The following is a 19480-nucleotide window of genomic DNA, read 5'->3' on the forward strand; positions in this document are numbered from 1 at the left end:
ATATATATATATATATATATATATATATATATATATATATATATATATATATATCTATCTTTAAGAAACAAGATGGCACCTGTCCTCAGTAGGTAGATTGCCTTAATTACTGTAGACACACTGGGACTAGTGACACTGGGGGCTGTCAGGATAAATGTGGATTGGGAAGCCCTAAGACTGTTATGATACTACATTTTACAGAATCTATGGTTATTTTACATTTCAGTTCTATTCCTCTTTTCTCAGTTCTAACATGTGCCAACTTTTGTAATTAAATCACCTGCTAATGTTCCTATTTCATCATGAAAAATATAGCTCATTAAAAATATATGTAACAATTTCCTGTAAAATGTTTTGATCTGAGTTAAATTTTTTCACTAATTGTACACTATTTAAATTGGTGTTTGCCATATGTTGTCCAATTACTACAGTGAGTAATTATTTGATAAGCAGTTTACAGGCAGGGTAGTTGACACCATGATACAGAGAAGGCATAAACTAGATGTGATGTTGACCAACGGACAAATATAACGCTACATTTATAGGTAGTCCACTTATAGTTATATAGTAAACAGTTAGGGCCAGGGAGAAGGCTAGGGATAGATGTAGGGTACAGTCACCTCAATATTAGTCTGCGGGAGTACAGCTATATGAATTTTAGACTGTAGAGCAGCATCACAGTGTCTTTAGGCAGACACATTAAAGTTCAGTCTTCACCCCTGACTGCCACGCAGTCGTCACAAGTGAGCTCAAACAGCAAAAACACAAAACATGAAACAAAACACTTTTCCTTTACAAAACAAAAGGGCCCTTAATCAGGCAAAACCTCAATGCTGCATTCCATGTGGAATTTCAGCTCCACAGTGATTAAACAGTGTAAAACACATCACATAAAAGGAACGTTCTCTATCTTTCCTTAGGACACACTGTCTGTTTTTCCTTCACAAAGTAACAGCCCTGGACTGGAAAGTGATAATTGCCTGCCATATTAGCATGAGGATCCAGGACAGTTTATGAACCATATTATCCCTTTATCTGATGTCCTGAACTGTTGGCCTCATCGTAAGGTCATTGTACGCTTGCTTTAATTAGGCACATTAATAACAAATTTCCAGTGCACTGTACTTTTAGATTTTTTTGTTTTATCATTATTAGCGTACCTACACAGAAATTGCCATTGCAGCATCTGCTTCTGTTATAAAGTCACATGGTCAGGAAACCATGCCATTGAAATTAAATTTCAAACAGTCCAATTATATTATTCTTGAAGTTAATGCAACACTAGTTTTGAGTGAGTGTGTTGCATGGCTGAAAGACTGATGCAAACTAGAAATAGTAATTAATGCCTGTAGAAACTGGATCTCAAACGTTTGCCCTAATCTAATTTGATATCACCATGGGAATGCTGTCTAGATCAGGCTTTGAAAAACATTAACAGTTTCACTGGTAGCACAACAGCTTGAGTAATAAGCACATGGGAATCTCAGCTAATCCCGTTAAATGTATAATTAAAAGTAATAGTGAGAAATAAATTAAAACTGACCATGAAATAGATAGGTTTAATGGAATTAGCTGGACCGCTTTGGAAGTGCATAATAAAACAGGAGCATAGGGGCACAGTAAAATATCATCCTCTACACATTTCCTGTTCATTCCTGGAGGCCTTTATCATGCATAGCTATATTAGTAAAGACAGACTTTTTTAACTTTTATGATTTCCCCTGTGAGGCTGTTAAAAGCAAATCCATAACGATGAAAAGAAAGTGAATATCAAAAGGAAAGAAAAAGCAACTTGAAAAATCAGATTTTGTTTGATTGCCCTGCAGCTTTGACCATATTTAGGAAAAATGTTTGTAAACATGCTGCTTTTAGAAGAAACAAAAACTGTATTTAACGATCAACTTGACCTTGATTTACATTTGTTTGTTAGGCTTCCTTTTAAAGGGGAGCTTTTGTTTGGGAATCTTCAGCAGCCACTTCTTCCTTGCTCATTTTTTATAAATTGTTTAGATGCTGAATGTGTGTTTTTAATGTAAATCCTCTGGCAATATGTAATACCACCTTGCAGTAGGACTTATGATTACTATGGCTACAATATCATGGTCATGTGACTTTTTGGTTGTGATGGAAAAACAATTTGTAACACATTTTTATTTTTTTTCTGAAAAGTTATGCATTCTCCTCTAAAACGAGGCAAAACTTTCTCCCTCACAAAAGATTTTTTGCATGGGTTTGCACTTCGAAACAGACACCAAAAGGACTACACTCCTGATCTGAACATCAGAAGGAACAGATATCCTAACACTTTCTATAAACAGGGAGACACTTTATTAGACTCACTGATAAGAGAGACATGACAAGATTCTTATTTTGTGTTTTCTGATGCTCCAATAAGCCAGACCAGGAACATAAATCTGGAAAATTTGCAACAGAATTTTACCTTTCTTTGTTTCAATTCTGGGGCAGGACACAACTAATTAATTTACATAAACACGCCTGGTATTTTAACCATTCATTATGGCACGTAACAAGTTACTGCTGCTGTTCACTGGAAGTTAGTTTCGCTTTCAAGATTGAGCATGCAGTTCTGAAAGGAATTGTGGGTCTTGGAGTTCAATCAAACAAACAACACTGTCTGTTTAATAGAGTAACTGAAGCCATCATCTTGATGCTCCTGATTTTATTTATTTTCTGAGCTAATTAACCTGGAAAAGACCAGAGATATGTAACTCCTTTTGTATCTCATTTAAAGTGTCTCAGAGGACACAAACAAATTACATTTCTACTTTGTGCAGTAATAGCCAGCACTGATATTGCCTTTACTTGCGTTTTCTCCAGAGGCTCAGTGAAACCTGTGTTTGTGTTAAATAAACCCTTAGTCATGGTTCTCGTGATAGAAAAAAAAGGTTGTTTGGGTCCCTCTCCTGTTGAAAGTAGCCGCAGAGCGGTGAAACAGAATTTAAAGGCACCCGTTTCAGATGGCGCCTTTTCTAATTACTTTCCTTCACTTGGTCCTGGCCCAGCTCTCTCACGCAACATGCCGAGAGCAGATTTTAATGAATATTTTATTGCCCTTTATTCTCATTAAGTCTGCCTTGAATCATGATTAAGATTCCCCCCTCTCCCAAAACAGCTCATGTGTGTTTCCTCTTAACACACCAGAAGTATACCTTATCTGCACACTTAATTAAAACTTGCCACATTTGACTTGGGAATGAAAAAAATGTGGCTGGAGGCTAAAGAGCTTTATTTAAACTAAAGGTACAAAATCCAGTCCCAAGTTTCTGGAGGATGCATTTTTTTTTCTCCAAGTTACTAGTAGTAGTAGTAGTAATAATAATAATAATAATAATAATAATAATAATAATAATAACTGATATATGTTGCATTGCAGACACAACCATTTGTAACACACTAATGCTGTAAGTGTTCATATTATTCGTATTAACACTGGCACCTTATGAAACCTGCATCCATTGTGTTGACTCCAGCGTCGTACTCATACAAGCCTTTTCTCTTTATGTACACTGCTGTGCAAAAGTCTTAGACATGTTGCATTTTTCTACTCTGATGCATTATGAGCATCAACAATTTACTCAAAGCCTCCACTAGTGTTTTCTACTATTATAACAACCTTGAAAAACATTGAGTTAAATAGCTCACATCACTGGATTTTCAAGGTGTGGTATCCGAAGCATAATCAACAAGTACAGAGAAACATCATCTGTAATTGACAAACCCAGAACTGGAAGACACAAAAAGCTGCCTAACAAGGATGAGCAATACTTGAAGATAATATCCTTAAGGAATAGAAGAAGACAAGCGTTGAATTGACAACAGAACTGGTAGAAGGCACAGGTGTTGTTGTCCATCAAATCAACAGATCTGTTCCTTTTGTGAATGGTTAGAACAAACCAAAAAGGAGTACGGTGAAAGCGTGACTGTTTTGTTTGTTTGTATTGTCGTGTCTTAAACTGTTTGTCTGTTGTTATTAGATGGTTAACACGATCCGGAGCTGTCGCCAAGGGCCAGCACCAAACTGGACAACATCAATATACTTGTTTCACGGAGAACTGTATTGCACCACAAGCACTAATTCACTCACTACGGACTTGTGTATGTGTTTTGTGTGGGTGTTTTAAGAACAGGACTATTATTTCGGGGCCAACCCGTGGATTACAAAGCAAGCAGTACATGCCGCTGTATTGCTTCGCATTCATTATTGTTTACAGTAGTTTTGCCGTCAGGCACTTGACTTTAAAATTCACTAAAATAACTTTGCACCTGGATATTGTTGTCTGTCTGTTTCTTAATCACGGTTGCATTACCTTCAACTGCACACAATTACCCACTTTGCCACAATTGCTCATCCTTGTTAGACAACTTTTTGGGTCTTCCAGTCCTGGGTTTGTCAATTACAGATGATGTTTGTCTGTACTTGTTGATTATGCTTCGGATACCACACCTTGAAAATCAAGTGATGCAAGCTATTTCACTCAATGTTTTTCCCACTTTATGCAAGTCAAGGTTGTTATTATAGTAGAAAACACTAATGGAGGCTTTGAGTAAATTGTTGATGCTCATAATGCATCAGAGTAGAACAATGCAACATGTAAAACAGGTAAAATGACTTTTATAAAATCACTTATAGAGTGAGTTCCGATCTTTCAAACCTTTACAGTATTCATTGCCCCAAGGGAGTTATGCCTCTGTATTGAGTTTGCAGACTCAAACATCAGTAGTGAACTCTCTTCATTTAATTTGCAGCTTGTGAGATTGTGCTGGCAAGCTGTCTGAGTTTCAGTGCTGAGTTCCCTTTATTAAATTTGATGACTTGGAGATCCCATAAAGAATTTTCTTTATTGAATTTGTAGATCCTAAGATCTCTGTTAAGAGTTTTTTTTGTATTAAATTCACTTTACTGGGATATAACAGTGTTAGGTTATTTGTATCCAATATTGTTGGCACCATGATTCAGGTGCTGGGTTCTCAAATTCTAAAATCCTGAATCACAGATACATTATGTTCTGTTATGATCATGCATCTGTATTTAAATGTCAGTAAGAATGTCTCTTTGGTTTAAAAAAAAATGCAGGTATAAGTACTGTAGAAGATAAAAGTATACACACTTCTGTGATAATGTTGTACCCCTGTTCTCTATGGCAAGCCAATTTATCATTTAGAGAATAAATTAATTTATAGATATGTCTTAAGATTAAGATATCTCAAATATATTTAGTGATATCTTAAAATTATTTCCAGATGTCTTTAAATGTAGCTTTAAATTAGATATCCAAATAGCTTTAAATTATTTTAAGATATCTCAATGTTTTGTACCCAGTGGCATGTGTATGTAAACTCCCTCCAAAGCTCATTTTACTGGATGTGAATCTGTGTCTCCAAAAGTAAACGCATAACCCCACCAAGCCTCTTTGTCCCAATATATTTCTACTTCTGCGCTTCATAGAATAAGAAAGAGCCTATTACCAAAAGCAATTTGGTCAGAGGTGCTGCTGAAGGGCAAGATAATCCAAAAACACAAAACCAAGTCAGTATCTCTTTAACTGGAGATTTATGGCTTGGGGTAAATTGCACAAAGAGTCAGCTGAAGGGTGACAGTTTCCAGTGTTGCTCATACAGTATGAACTACAATACAGTAAGCTCACCAAAAATAAGGACTTGAGAACATAAAAGCATAAGTTAACAAAAGTGGTCATTTGGCTTGTCCCTTAGCTGATTAGTTTTCTGTGTTTTACTATTCCCATATGCAATATAAAAATAAGCCTTTTTAAATTGCTACATTGCAAACTAAACTGAAGTGTAGTCTTCTCTCTCTTGTCTGCTGTTATTGAACACACACACACACACACAGACACAGACACAGACACACACACACACACACACACACACACTGTTTACTGGGTTCCCAGGTTCCTAGTTCCTCTTTTCCCATTTCGCTGATCATTTCCACTTGGCCCAAGTAAATATAGGATTTATGGATAACAGCAGAACTTGTACCTTCAGGGTTAAACTTAAGTAAGGTGATGGTTTTGAAAGGAATGCTAGTGTGAGAAATTTCCAACCACTGTGGTATTTAGTCAAGCAGACATGCTTCTCCTGTAGTTAGAGTACACTTGCTTTTCTAACAGCTGGTGAAATTGAGAATAATCAGTGCTTGGCAGGGCTTTGCTGGTACCAGCACATTCACAGCTCATTAGAGTTTTGCCGACATGGTCACTGAAAGCGTCTTTCCTAACGACCACATGTGTTATAAGTGCTTGATGGTGAGTGGCTGATTGGGATGTTCTCAAGCCACTTCTTTAGCTCAAGGGTTGTTTAAGAAATGGGCAGTTGCAATTACTGTATATATGTTTTGAAGGTCAAGAGATACAGCTGTTTGGTTTTCTTGTTTCGTTTTCCTGTTAGGTCTCTATACTTTATGCTACGTAATACTGTAACAATCAGCAATCCTAACGCAAAGTCTATAGCAAAGGCTATTAGTGACTGGGAATGAATATAAATCCCCTGAAATAATTTAAATACCCAGGGTAGCAGGATTGAGCGACAGAGCCAAGACAATTGAGGAATAAGTCAGGTAGAATTATAACCAAATGTGTATTATAAACAACATGCCAGAAACAATAAATATTGTTCAGCAAATTCCCAACACAACCACCAACCATTAACCCGCCATATTTATGACATTATTTGCAATTGCAAAACCTGGAACAACCTGAAAATTAAAGCAATGCAAAGACAGTAATGAAACATCTATACCAATCATAAATAGTTTGCAGTTTTGTTTGACAATTCACATTAAATAATTACTTACAGTCCCCTACAGAACGGCTTATACTTCACACACACACCCTGGGGTTCCAGTCACGCGACAAGATCTCAAATAAATTCAGTGTCCTTTTGTGAAGCACAAAATCCCAGGCTTTCCAAGGAAAAGCAGAAAATTCAGTCTCTGAACCAAGCAAACAGACCAAAAAACAAAAACAAAACAGCAAATCATAAAAGAAAACAAAACCCCAATTACATAATTATATAGCTGAGCTATATGTATGGGGCGCTCGTTTAACCCCAATTACTGTAATCCTTGGCCCATGGAAAAGACCAGTACTGTAATCCAGCAAACAATAAACAAAACAAACAAAAAACAGTTAGTTGTAACCCTATGGAGATAATTTGTGCCAAAATTAAAAAATAAATAAATTACATAGAAAACAAAATAAAGAATAAATAAAAAATAAATAAATAAATAAATAAAAATAAAAACACCTTACATAGAAAAATGTATTTATTTCTTTATTTCGTTTTTCTTTGGCACAGTCTTTTCACGGGGAAGTACGTCTTCCAAGTTCTGCTCCTGTTCCAAGCAATAGTCCATCATCCGTAACTCATTGAGGTCACATTTAAATGAAAGTAGGGCTGGCTTACCTGCCTGGGCCGCAGTTCAAGGTCAGCCTTGGGAAGCTGAGGAAGTGCAGGCTCTAGTTTCTCTATGGGCAGATAGAAGTGTTCAGGAAGATCTGCAGTCGTGCATCAGAAATGAGAACGTTTATGCCCGAATTTCTGACGATTTGAAGCAAATGGACATAAACCGCGGGTCCGGCACACTTAACAACACACTCAAAAACACAAAATTCTACCAAATTTCTCATCCTTGACCTTTATTATATTAATATAAAGAAAAAAATAGTGTGAAAAATAAAACAATTCTAAACTTACAAAAATATTGTAAAACAAAATACAGCTTTAGTACATACAACTACGGCTCTCGCTGCACTCGCACAGCATTTTTTTTTTTTTTTTTAAAAGCACCCAAACAAAAAACAACTCTAGAAAAAAAACAACTATCCTTAAACAGGATATCCTTGGCAAATCATATTTTTAAAACTTTCTTTATCCCCCTTCAACAGAAGTAATTGAAATATCATCAGTAACATTTGTGGACTACAAAGAAATGCTTAAATAGATCTATAAAATATAGCGATACCAGATGCAGCTGTACCGTTGGTCTTAATTTTTGAACACCATTTGTTTGCGCATCTTTTGGCAAACTAAGTGCAGTGGAAAAACAACCCAGGCTCTCCTTAACTGTTTCTAATTTTTTAAAATATACATAAAACATAACAATTGTTAAAATTCCGTGATTTTTTCCACGATCGCGGAATCCTGGAGGGACTAAATGGAGTTCTGTTAGCCTCCCCTCTATTAATTAAGAAAAAAACATTATTTGCTTGTTTAGCTATCCTTTAGTACTAAATGGAATAACCTGGCCAGGTATTCTGCCACTCAATTAAGTGCAGCAGCAGCAGCAAGCTTCTGATGTTGCATTAGTGTAGCAGGTGGTACACTACTACTAAAACAATGAAATATAGGCTTAATAGTGCTGTAAAAGTGCACCTTAGTAAAAAAAAAAAACATCCATTGCTTACTGTACTAACATCCGTGTTTCTTAGGTATGCATGGCCCACATTAAACTGGTAATAACGTTATATTCCATGTCTTACCAGTTCAGTATCCCTGGTTGTTTTTTTTATTACTAGTCCAGTATGTCTTCTGTCTGCTCTGCCAATTTTCTTTTTTGACAACACTTCCAAAATATTTGGTTTGTCCAGTGTAATTTAGACACCTATAGCACTCCTGGCCTGCCTTACCACACTTATAAATTGCTTTCATCAGTGTTTTTAAAATGAGTTGAACTGGTAGAAAAATACCATAGAGTAGTTATTGTATAAAACATGACAAATAATGGTCATATCAGAAACTGTAAAGGATCATTTACAGAAAACAAACAAATGGCTATAAAAATACACATGGTAAATAGAATATCTGAATTAATGATCTTTAAGCACTTATACACACATTTGATTGTTAAATTGGAATTGTAATCTGCGTTTTGTTGCTGTAATGTGTTATACTGTATTAGTGTGAAGAGTGTCAGTAAATAAATCAATAATTTCATTCTATCTGTGACCCCAGACAGAAGAATTTTGCCCGTGGGATTGAGAATCAGCTACCAGATGCCATGGTGGTGGCGTCAGTCCCAACAAAGGTCCAGTGCCAGGAGGAGCTGTCTGACCCAGTGCCTGACCCTGAATACCTGACAGGTAAGTGACGACACTTTTTCTCTTTCCCTGTCCTTTAACCCTCTACTGGTGCATATCATCGGCATATCATGACTGGCACATGCCTGTTATGCCTTGTGTACAGAACGAGTTTGTTACACTTTCTTCGATAGCTGGTTGAATTAAAAACACACTGACAGAGAGCGAATGAATCTGAGTGAACAATCTCCCTCCCGACCTGTACAGGGCACGGTATAACAGGAACAGTGTGCCCCGGACTGGATGGTTTGACAGTTCATTCCAGGGTCAGTTGGAAGTCAGCCATCCAGGAAGGGGGCGGAGCCACAGCACCAGAAGTCATCGCCCTAATACGGTAGGCGAGGTGTCAGTCATGGATTGGAGGATATGTGATTGCACTCGCTTCTGAAGGGGGCAGGACTGAAGGTATATCAGGGATGTGGCCAAGCAATCTGTTCCTCTGTTATGGTTACGGACTGACCGAGAGGAGTATAAAGAAACCGTGAATGTTTAGTGCTGTACTGTATCTATTAACTGTTCGAATTTGTCATTGTTAGATGGCTAAACTATCTGGGATTTTTCCAGACTTTACACATTGCTGTGTATAGTCAGTATTATTATTTAAAAGCAAATAATAAATCTTCATTTTTCACCATTGAACTGTTGTTGGATTGTTGCTACTGAGCACTGCATCACCTTGCCACACACACTTTAAAAAACAAATTCCCCATAGCCTGATAGTGGGTTCAGTTTCACTTTCTGGAGCTTTTTTCTATATTTCTTATACTGTGACAGTGTTTTTGTCATTTCAGATAGTGTACTGCATGCTCCCCACAGTATCTTTTTAACTGCAATACATTTTCTCAGAACAGCCCATGTTTAATACATATATATAAAAGCATTTTAGTATAATATCTAAAACAAATTCATATATACAGTACACACAGACATATTAAAGGATACATAAATAGGTTAATTAATACTGCAAGCTAAATAATGTGGTGTCTAATGTGGTGGTGTGCTCTTGCTTTCAAATCTAAGTAACTGAATTTGTTAAAATGGCATTTAACACAGCCCATGAAATAGGCTCCATTATTTTATTCTAACCCCAGTGCCTCGAGTCAAAAGGAAGTATCCTTATCAAGAAATAAATCTACCACACCTCTGCAACTCCTTCATGTTCCCAGGTTTCAAAGTGCTGCATCATTTTTCTTCTTCTTTCAAGTTACATATGTTTCGGATTCCTGCATACTCTGTAAATGAAGGATTACTATCCCTAGGCAAAATGCTAAATGAACAGCATGGAGGTTTTAACAGCAAATAAATCAATCTATTTTTTGTTGTTCTTCTTTTTATACCATGTCTTGTGAAATAGTATTTTTCTCAAATTCCCAATCCTGTTTTTGAAACTTGAAGTGCTATATCACTATCTTATTTTCTAATGGGAATACAATTACAGCCCAAACCTCAGCCACATTTGCCTGCTCTCGAATTTATGCCAAGTTACAATGAAGAGTTATCATACTAATGTATTGAATATGCCTATAAATACCTCCAATGTTTTGATTCAAAGATATGTACATCATATCGAAACGTTGGGCAGCTGGCTCTAATATATATATATATATATATATATATATATATATATATATATATATAGGGCTCTGGACTCTTGACCGGAGGGTTGTGGGTTCAATCCCTGGTAGGGGACACTGCTGCTGTACCCTTGAGCAAGGTACTTTACCTAGATTGCTCCAGTAAAAACCCAACTGTATAAATGGGTAATTGTATGTAAAAATAATGTGATATCTTGTAACAATTGTAAGTCGCCCTGGATAAGGGCGTCTGCTAAGAAATAAATAATAATAATAATAATAATAATAATAATATATATATATATATAATACATGGATGAAGGCTATATTTGCATCCTGAGCCATTCGAAACAAAAGGCATAATACCACAGTAGTGACGTTGAAAAGTGATAATTCCTCTAGAGGAAAATATACTTGAACTTTGACCCATTCAGCTCCTCGAGACCATCACTTTCAATTCAAACACAAAATGTCTCGTTTTCAATCACTCAACAACACCCACAGTACAGAAATGTTCATTAATGATCAATGAAATGAAAATACGTTAAAAACAAATGATGTAAAGCTGGTACATTCGTATCTCAGAGGAACTGGAGAGGAACGTGAAATTAAAACAAGGTAAAGGCAGTCATCCAAATGAAGCTGAAGCACTAATGGATAACGACATAGAACGTCTGTACAGCACTGAAACATATATCAGGTATCCCTGTATTATAAAAAATAAAAGATTGGCCTCTACAGTGAGTTGCAGGAAAACAATTCCATCTCGAGTTTCTGTGACAGTTTATAAAGTATAAAATATACAGAGTATACAGTTAATATATATATATATATATATATATATATATATATATATATATATATATATATATATATATATACATATATATATATATTATGTGTTATTTGGTTTGCTGTTGACTATACCAGTGTCACCAGGCTCTCTGGGCTAATGGCCAGGTTGGGAGAACTCAGGTAATCCTACAATGATTGCCCAGACAATTTAATTGCCAATCAGTGCCACTTCCCAATAACATTGAAAACTGATCTCAAAGGAGACTAAATAGAACATCTACTGTCATCCCACGGGATTCTATCACATCATAAGACCTTTTACCACAAACACTTGTGACTATACTCTATGTATTGCATAAAGAAGGCCATTACATTATATAGTACATCATGGGTATGAGAGATCTTTGAAACCAGGTTGTTTCTAATAGTAAGGGGTTTATTCAATTGATCTAATTGAATTCCAGGGAGGCTGCTATTTAAATTATTTTAACAGAGCATTTTAAATATATTTAATGACATAGTTGTAAAAACAAATGAAATTGTATGGGAAGGTGTTGCACTTGTTTCTCAGCTTATAAGTAAGATGCTTAAATTGTGGCACAGCACGAGTTTAATGTGTCACCATACAGACCCCTTCAAGTTGTAGCAATGGTACAGTTCCTTGTCAGAACAAGAATTCGTTGATAAATATGGGATCTGGGAGAGGGGCAAACGTACTGTAATTTTGATTGGCTTGAGTAGTGGGGATCTGTTGTGCCAAATGCACTACAGCAAGAGAAATTGACTGCCATCTTTTCCAGGCTATAGGAAGAACTTGTATTGAAATACCCAACTTAAGGATACCATTCATTAATATGTGTAATGGTTTAAATTAATTAGTACTCTTCATTATAAATGTCTTCCTTTCGAGCTCAGCATTGCTTAGCAGTAAACCATATAACACCATTATATCTTTTTCTGAATTTTATCAGGAAAGTTAGAATATAGATGGAGTTCAAAAGTAGAAATGAAGATGAATATAAAAATAGATCAGTACATTGCGTTTCAGCAATCAACACTATTCAGATAATATCTGAGCTTCAGTAAAAAAAAATAAAAAAAAATAAAATAAAAAGTAAAATAAATTACGTGGAAAAAAAATGTATTCATCCATTGTCTAAAACTGATCTTTCTGTAGAAAGTAATGATACTCTTAAATCAGTAAACAAGCAACATGACTATGCAAACATGATTGTTTAAGTAAATATGAGTCAGTAAATATCAAAATACGAACTCATAATTAATGTTTATCAGTCTGTTGTTAAAATATATCTCTTTAATTAGAATCCATGGTATATAAACACCAATTAGTGTATAGTAACACCAATTTCATTTGTTCTTATTTATTCCAGCCCTTTACTCAATTTCTTAGGTCACTATTTATTCTCACTTTGTTGATAAAATATTATTTCAGCCTCTTTGTTACAATATCTTAATACATCCCTTTACATTTCACAAATATCACCCTTTCTGCAATTATACATGTATTATATCTCCCATGTATATTTTCTGTAGCTCTTTTCTGTTCTTTTAGTTTAATGGTGAACACTCAATTTGTTTTGCAGCATTGATCCCTTGTGTGACGACTTTGTCGAGTGTTGTCCTTCAAAGCCTTTGCTTAATGAAGCTTTGCTTCACATTGATATGACCAGTCCGGCAGGCTCAATCAGTCCATGATTAAATAATCAATTGTTAACCTCTCCTTTCTTCAGTGACGATCCAGGTTAATATAGTTCCTTTTTAAGTTTTTCTTTTAACAATATTCAGGTTTTCTTTCTAGTGTATTGAATTATTTGGGGTGTTTAGCTGGATTTAATGGAGAACTGGTATTTTTCAGTTGTTGTTTGCTCTCTCCTCTGTCTGACTGAGACAATTGGACAGAAACAAAAACTGCTCTTTCTGTGACATTGAGGTTTTTTTTTTTTTACAACTTATACATGTTAGTATCTCGGAGCTTCAATAGCAAACATAATTGGGATGCCAACACCTGGAGATTACAGAGTCAACTTGGCCTCTGTCTTTATTACTTGTTGCTATGGTTACCATGCCAGTTTTGTTCTATTGATCACCTTCTGTTAGAATTTAGATGTGCTTGTGCAATTAAAATATATTTAACCCTTTAACTACCCTTATGGTCCTGCAAGGCTGTGTTTCTCTATTGTCTAAATACTTTTTAGAAAATACCTTAAAAGGATTTAAGGTTATAAATCATCCAATAATTTGAACTTTAAATTAACCTGTTTACCTGTGCTCAAAAAAAATGTAATAATATTCCAGTAATTAATTACTTTATTGTCTTTATAAACCTTCTAATATTACTTTCTGTTCAACGACACTAGTGATCTGCCACATTAAACAGAATTTCTGATTGGTGGCCTGTTCTGGCAGAATTACTTTAAATATCTTAAATAAAGAATGTATAAGTTGACGATGGAGAGTAGGTCAGAGTTGCACCTTGACAGAATAAAGCCCTCGCAAGCTGCACCATCTCCTCGCTGATTCAGGTTTGTTGCCGCTAAGGTCTGTGTATTTGTCACCATGTCAGCACTTCGAGCACTCTCACAACTCCCCTTCGAGGGCAGCTCATTCATCTACCTATTCATCTTCCAGTTATAGATCCATTCATCATAGACCTGAGGGTTCTATCAATTATTCCAATTGGGAGGAAAGGGAGAGAAGTCTTTGAAAGGCAAATACATCTTTATTTAATTGGAGTCATGTAAGCCAGGCAATTGCTCAGCGGGTTACTGCAGAGAGTAAGAGACACGTTTCTCAAATTTGCTTTGGCATATAACTTACGTGTTGTGGCTGGTACGAGTGAGGATAATAGAGGTATTTGACCGTGTGTTGGACTGCCTTTTTTATTAGTTAGGGACCGTTACTCACAATATGGGGATCTTGTTTTGGCACCAACATGTTTACTTTTTTGTAGTGCATGTGAAGTATTGAAAAATTACAATAAGGTACAACTATAAGTGACTAACTAAGTGAAGTACTGAGAAATAGTAATACTGACATCTCCAGCTGACAACAGTATCTACCGGATGATCGAAGAGCATGTAGGAATCTAAACAAATATCAAGGCACTTGAATTTATTAGTCAAGGCCAGACAAGAGTCTTCCAATGTGGTTATATCAAGATGTGTAGTGTGCAAATAGCATATTATCAGTCTAACACAAGTTTGTGTAAATCCAATCCCTACAGATATTCGACAGAACAAACAAGTTTCAATTCCGACTGGATTGGTGGCCCATTGTGGCCTTAAATCTTTTGGATAAAAACATATGTACTTATCATTAATATGAATCCTTGTACTCAGAGGAAACATAAATTGTGTTTTTGTTTATTTTTGTAGTCACAGTACCCTAGTTACAGAGAAAGGAAAACATACGAGCAATTAAGTTTTACTGCATTTTTCAATGCCGGGTCTTGATTAATAAACATTTGGGAAAAGAATGTGTTGATATCAAAGGAAATTTCAATCCAAAGGGAAATGTACTCTTTGCTTGTAATTATTGTAGTGTTATGCAACATGTATTTAGGGAATAAAATACACCCATATATACTGTCTGTGAAACAAACTTATTTTATGAGTCATGTAAACAGGTTGTTACTTTATCTGGAAGGCTAGCAAATACAGGCTGCATAAAAAAATCCTGTGTTGTGAGATATAGTATGAAAGACCTCTGTCTGAAGTATACCCAGCAAACAGACGACAACTGCATAATAAACTAAGGGAGTCCTTTCAATTTCCATGTTATCATGCTCCAGAGGTTTAGATTCCTTTTAAATCTCTTGGCATTGCCTGACAAAATGTTGCAGCTAAGGGTGAGAAAAAAAACCTATATTTTATTAGGTCACGCTGTAATTTATAGCATAAGAGAATGTCACACCTTTGGAGAAAAAATATATGGCGTGTATGAAAACCATGCAGTGCATATTTAATCCTTGTCAGATAATTTAGCAAAAGGGGGAAAAAAATGGTTTGGGCCTGTCGTTTTAAGAGACAAATAGATTTTTGCAAATGCAACTAGCATAACGGTATACAACCCAAGGCTATTTTGTATGTTTTTTCTTAAACAATGCATGCAAAGCATAACCATTTGTAGGCCTCTTTAAAAACTCACCTTTTGTTTTTCACACTTGTGGTTTATCCAAGTTACACTCTCATGTGTACATTTATTTATATCAGCCTCCTAAAACGAGATCCTCTACACGATCAGTGCAAAAAAAGGTAATTCTAAAATGTATAATATGTATTCGGTGTCGGTATGCACGATTCAATGGTACAGACTCTAAAGGTTTGGTTTAATCGATTTTGATAATCTATCGATTTAAAATGAGGTAAAGGTAACTTTGTATACAGATTATATAGAAAACAGTTTATATAGAAAAATAAAACCAAGCATATACTTTTACTTTACTTATAAACATACAGAAAAACACATTTTAAGTTCAAACTGCTAAGACAGCAGTCACGAAAGTAGTGTCAGATGAAAACAAAGATAAACCTATACAAAAATCTTAAAATCAAAAGTGTGGGATCATTTTTATTTTAATCTAAATCACCTGTGATTCGTCAAATGTGCCGCACAGAAATTAACTATACTGGAAATGCATCCCATGTATCAAGGTATGTATTGTATTGTTGTGAATCTAAAGATGCACACCCCAAATTAGGGGTAATTCTGAATAATTACTTTTAAGAAATTTGAAGTTGTTAGTATTAATTAAATGTAAAAAAACAATAGATTCTGGGAACTTATGGTGACAGTAGTATGATCAAATCAGAACTACATGGAACGGTGTGGCATTCGAACTCGGCAGCATCCACTTTCCTACCCCTTGGTAAGAAGAACAATAGTTTTCTGATACAGTAGGCTAATATTTGCTGAATACTTCCTGCCATCTTGCCTCAGTGAACATGTCAAGTCATGCGCCTTATTGACATTCGTTATTTGATAGAGTTCAGGCTTCAGCTTCATGCACACCCTGCCACAGTATAAATGTCTTGATACTTACAAGTTTCACATTCCATAGTAGGGTGTTTTTGGAGAGAGATGGACCATTAGAAAAAAACAGACTTGGGACCAACCTTTATGGTGAATAATGGTGTAATTTAATGTCTTCCTTGACACTGATTAATTACATACAAATTCAAGAGCTGATTTTTCTGTACTAAATGACAATTTATTAATGAATTATATTACATGTGATAATTAATACTGTGGGAGTCCCAGCAGGAGAATGCCCTCTCTGAGCAACGTCTTAATTAAGTGTTTAATTTGTAGGAGGGCTGGTACAAGTTTGGAGAAGCAATATTCTTTTCAGTATCAGGAGAGACTCTCTAGGGGTCATCGAAGCGTACTCATGTTTGAAGAGCACCACTATCAAATTAAAAAAAGAAAAACAAAATTTTAAGGAAAATAGTGCTCCCAAGATTTAGCAGTCTTTTTTACCTCCTGCAGTGAAAATTAATATAAAGTGTGCTTCACAAAAGCAATGCAGGTGTTTGTACTTTTATTTTCAATCCACTGGAATAGTACCACAATACCAGGTGTATATATGTACTGCAGTCAGTATAATGACTTTCCACGCAATTGCTAAATCAGGAGATACACGAAAATGTGTAGTGCTTCCTTCTAATAAGAGCTGATATGTTTATCCTGGCTGGAGGACAGGAAGTCGAAGGTTTACTGAGCCTTTCATTACCCAGCTTTCCCGCAGGAGACAGCTCTGGTCCTGCAGGTCTGTGCTGATGGATGGGAGCAGCAGAAAGGTCATTTAGGGTTATGTGTGTGCTCCTGAAGAGTTCAGCCTCACTTCTTTCCCCAGTAAGTGTTTCTTTGTATGGTACTCAAACGTACCTTACAATTACAGGAGTTGGCTGGAGACACTGAGCTGTTGTTCTCAATGTAATGTAAGGCTTATAAATCATTGTGTCAGCCAATGAGAGCACAAAAACCCATGGGCAAGGTTTTCTGAGCTGTGAATTCTCACTCCAAGTAACCATTTGCACTTGACCACAGAAGAGTACTTTCCCATTTAAAATTTTGAATAGCTTTTATTATACAGAGAGTCAGAAGAGAAGCAGTGCCCAGGGATTACCAAATACATGCTGACACTGTTTGAATATGTACTGAAGATGAAGTCTTACGACCTAAACTTTTCTGCCTGTGTAACACTCAATAATTCAACTGTACTTTTAATATTAACTACTGATACAGTGTTGTGTGTGCAGTTGCATTTCAGTGTTCACTATAGTCACAAGGTTAAACTATAGTCGGCAGTTATTTTATTATTTTCTCCCAGTTTAGCTCACCGCTACCACCCCGGTGCTGACTTGGGAGTGGCGAAGACGAGCACATGCTGTGTTCCGAAGCATGTGCCGTCAACCGACCGCTTTCTTTCACACTGCACATTCATCCTGCAGCCACCTCAGAGCAACAGCGTCGGAGGACAACGCAGCTTTGGGCAGCTTACAGGCAAACACGGAGACGCCCGGCCAGACTACAGGGGTCGCTGGTGCGTGGTGAACCGAGGACACCCTGGCTGACCTAGGCATCCTCCCCCCAACCCCCCACCCCGGGTGGCCAACTGTGCGCCGCCTCTTGGGAGCTCCCGTCTACGGTCGGCAATAGAATAGCCTGGACTCAAACCGGCGACCTCCAGGCTATAGGGCACATCCTGCACTCCATTTACAGTGCCTTTACCAGATGCACCACTTGGGAGACCCACTATAATGATTTTAAATGGGGTTGGTTGACTGAGAAGGCTAATGTGATTATTTTCATTATTTAAATTTAAATTTGTGACTGCAGCTCTAACGTGCTTAATTATGTTCCAGCTGCTGACACAAATAAAAACATCAGCTTCATCAGACTGACCCTTGTTTTATCACCATGGGTTTCCGTGTATTGCTGTATCTAATTAAACTGTTGTTAAGTGTAGTCTAATATGCACAGCTGTTTTGCTCAAAACAAGCACTTGTAACATCTGTTAAAAATAATCTTTTGTAATAAATTAACAACCACTATCTGGAATGTCTGAATATAAATTGAACACAAGCTGATTGAATATAAACTGACTTTATTTTTAAGATTAACTTTAAAAAGAAACACAAAAAATAAAGGAAAATGTGCACTGCCACAGAGAGGCTTTGTGGTGACATCAGTACTGTGGTGAGCGAAGGCGCTGCTGCTCAAATTTATTATAAAATCAAACAGTTTGAACAAAACAAAACACTCAAAATAAATGGCACAATGGCCAAAAGAAACAAACACTCACCTTTAACAAGTAGCAGGCTGGTGTAGCACCAACACACATAGCAATTGGCATTAATTATTTTCCTGACTCTCTCCCGTTCTCTCCACGTAGAACACCCAACCCTGAGTGAGTGATTTTTGCCTTTTTTATGCAGCTGTGCCGGGACTTGATTGCTAATGAGTCATTCAATTGAGTCCAGGCACAGTCTGCACGTGAACTGCTTTGTGACACGCCTGTGCCCAAATACAAGTCTACATTTTAAATCACCCATGCTACATAACCCAAACCATACCCCGTGCAACAATACATACATACAACAAGAAAACACCACATAAAACATAAAATACGCACAGGGGCAAGGATACCCCGCCACATGCACCAAGTAGGCCTACTTAAAGAGCATAGTCAGTTTAATAGGTACAAGATCAAATAGTCTGCATTATTTATATTTCATGTCTATAGTATTTTGAATATGTGTCTTCTGAAGAGGAAATTCCAAATTACATTTTTTTTATGAAAAGCAATTTACTTTTTATGCATGAATATACTTGCAGTGGTTGGAAAATTTAAATACTTAATTGACATTTGAGATTCAGATTGACTGGCTTCCAAGAACACCCGTCAAACATAGGGTGCTCTTTACAGAATACTAATTTTAGATGAGAAATTGCTCAGGAAATGTTACAGGT

The 19480-nt window shown here is 36.3% G+C and overlaps 1 protein-coding gene across 5 annotated transcripts in view; it reads left to right on the forward strand.

The window, feature by feature from the left end:
- Positions 1–19480, forward strand: part of LOC117417311 (astrotactin-1-like) — a 192444-nt gene that overhangs the window by 99081 nt on the left and 73883 nt on the right. For all 5 annotated transcript variants that reach the window (XM_034029362.3, XM_059034897.1, XM_034029365.3 and 2 more), the window contains exon 15: positions 8992–9119. In XM_034029362.3, the coding sequence (XP_033885253.3) occupies positions 8992–9119 (128 nt within the window). The remainder of the gene's footprint in view (positions 1–8991; positions 9120–19480) is intronic.

Source organism: Acipenser ruthenus, chromosome 12, assembly GCF_902713425.1.
Source record: "Acipenser ruthenus chromosome 12, fAciRut3.2 maternal haplotype, whole genome shotgun sequence".
Classification (NCBI taxonomy): domain Eukaryota; kingdom Metazoa; phylum Chordata; class Actinopteri; order Acipenseriformes; family Acipenseridae; genus Acipenser; species Acipenser ruthenus.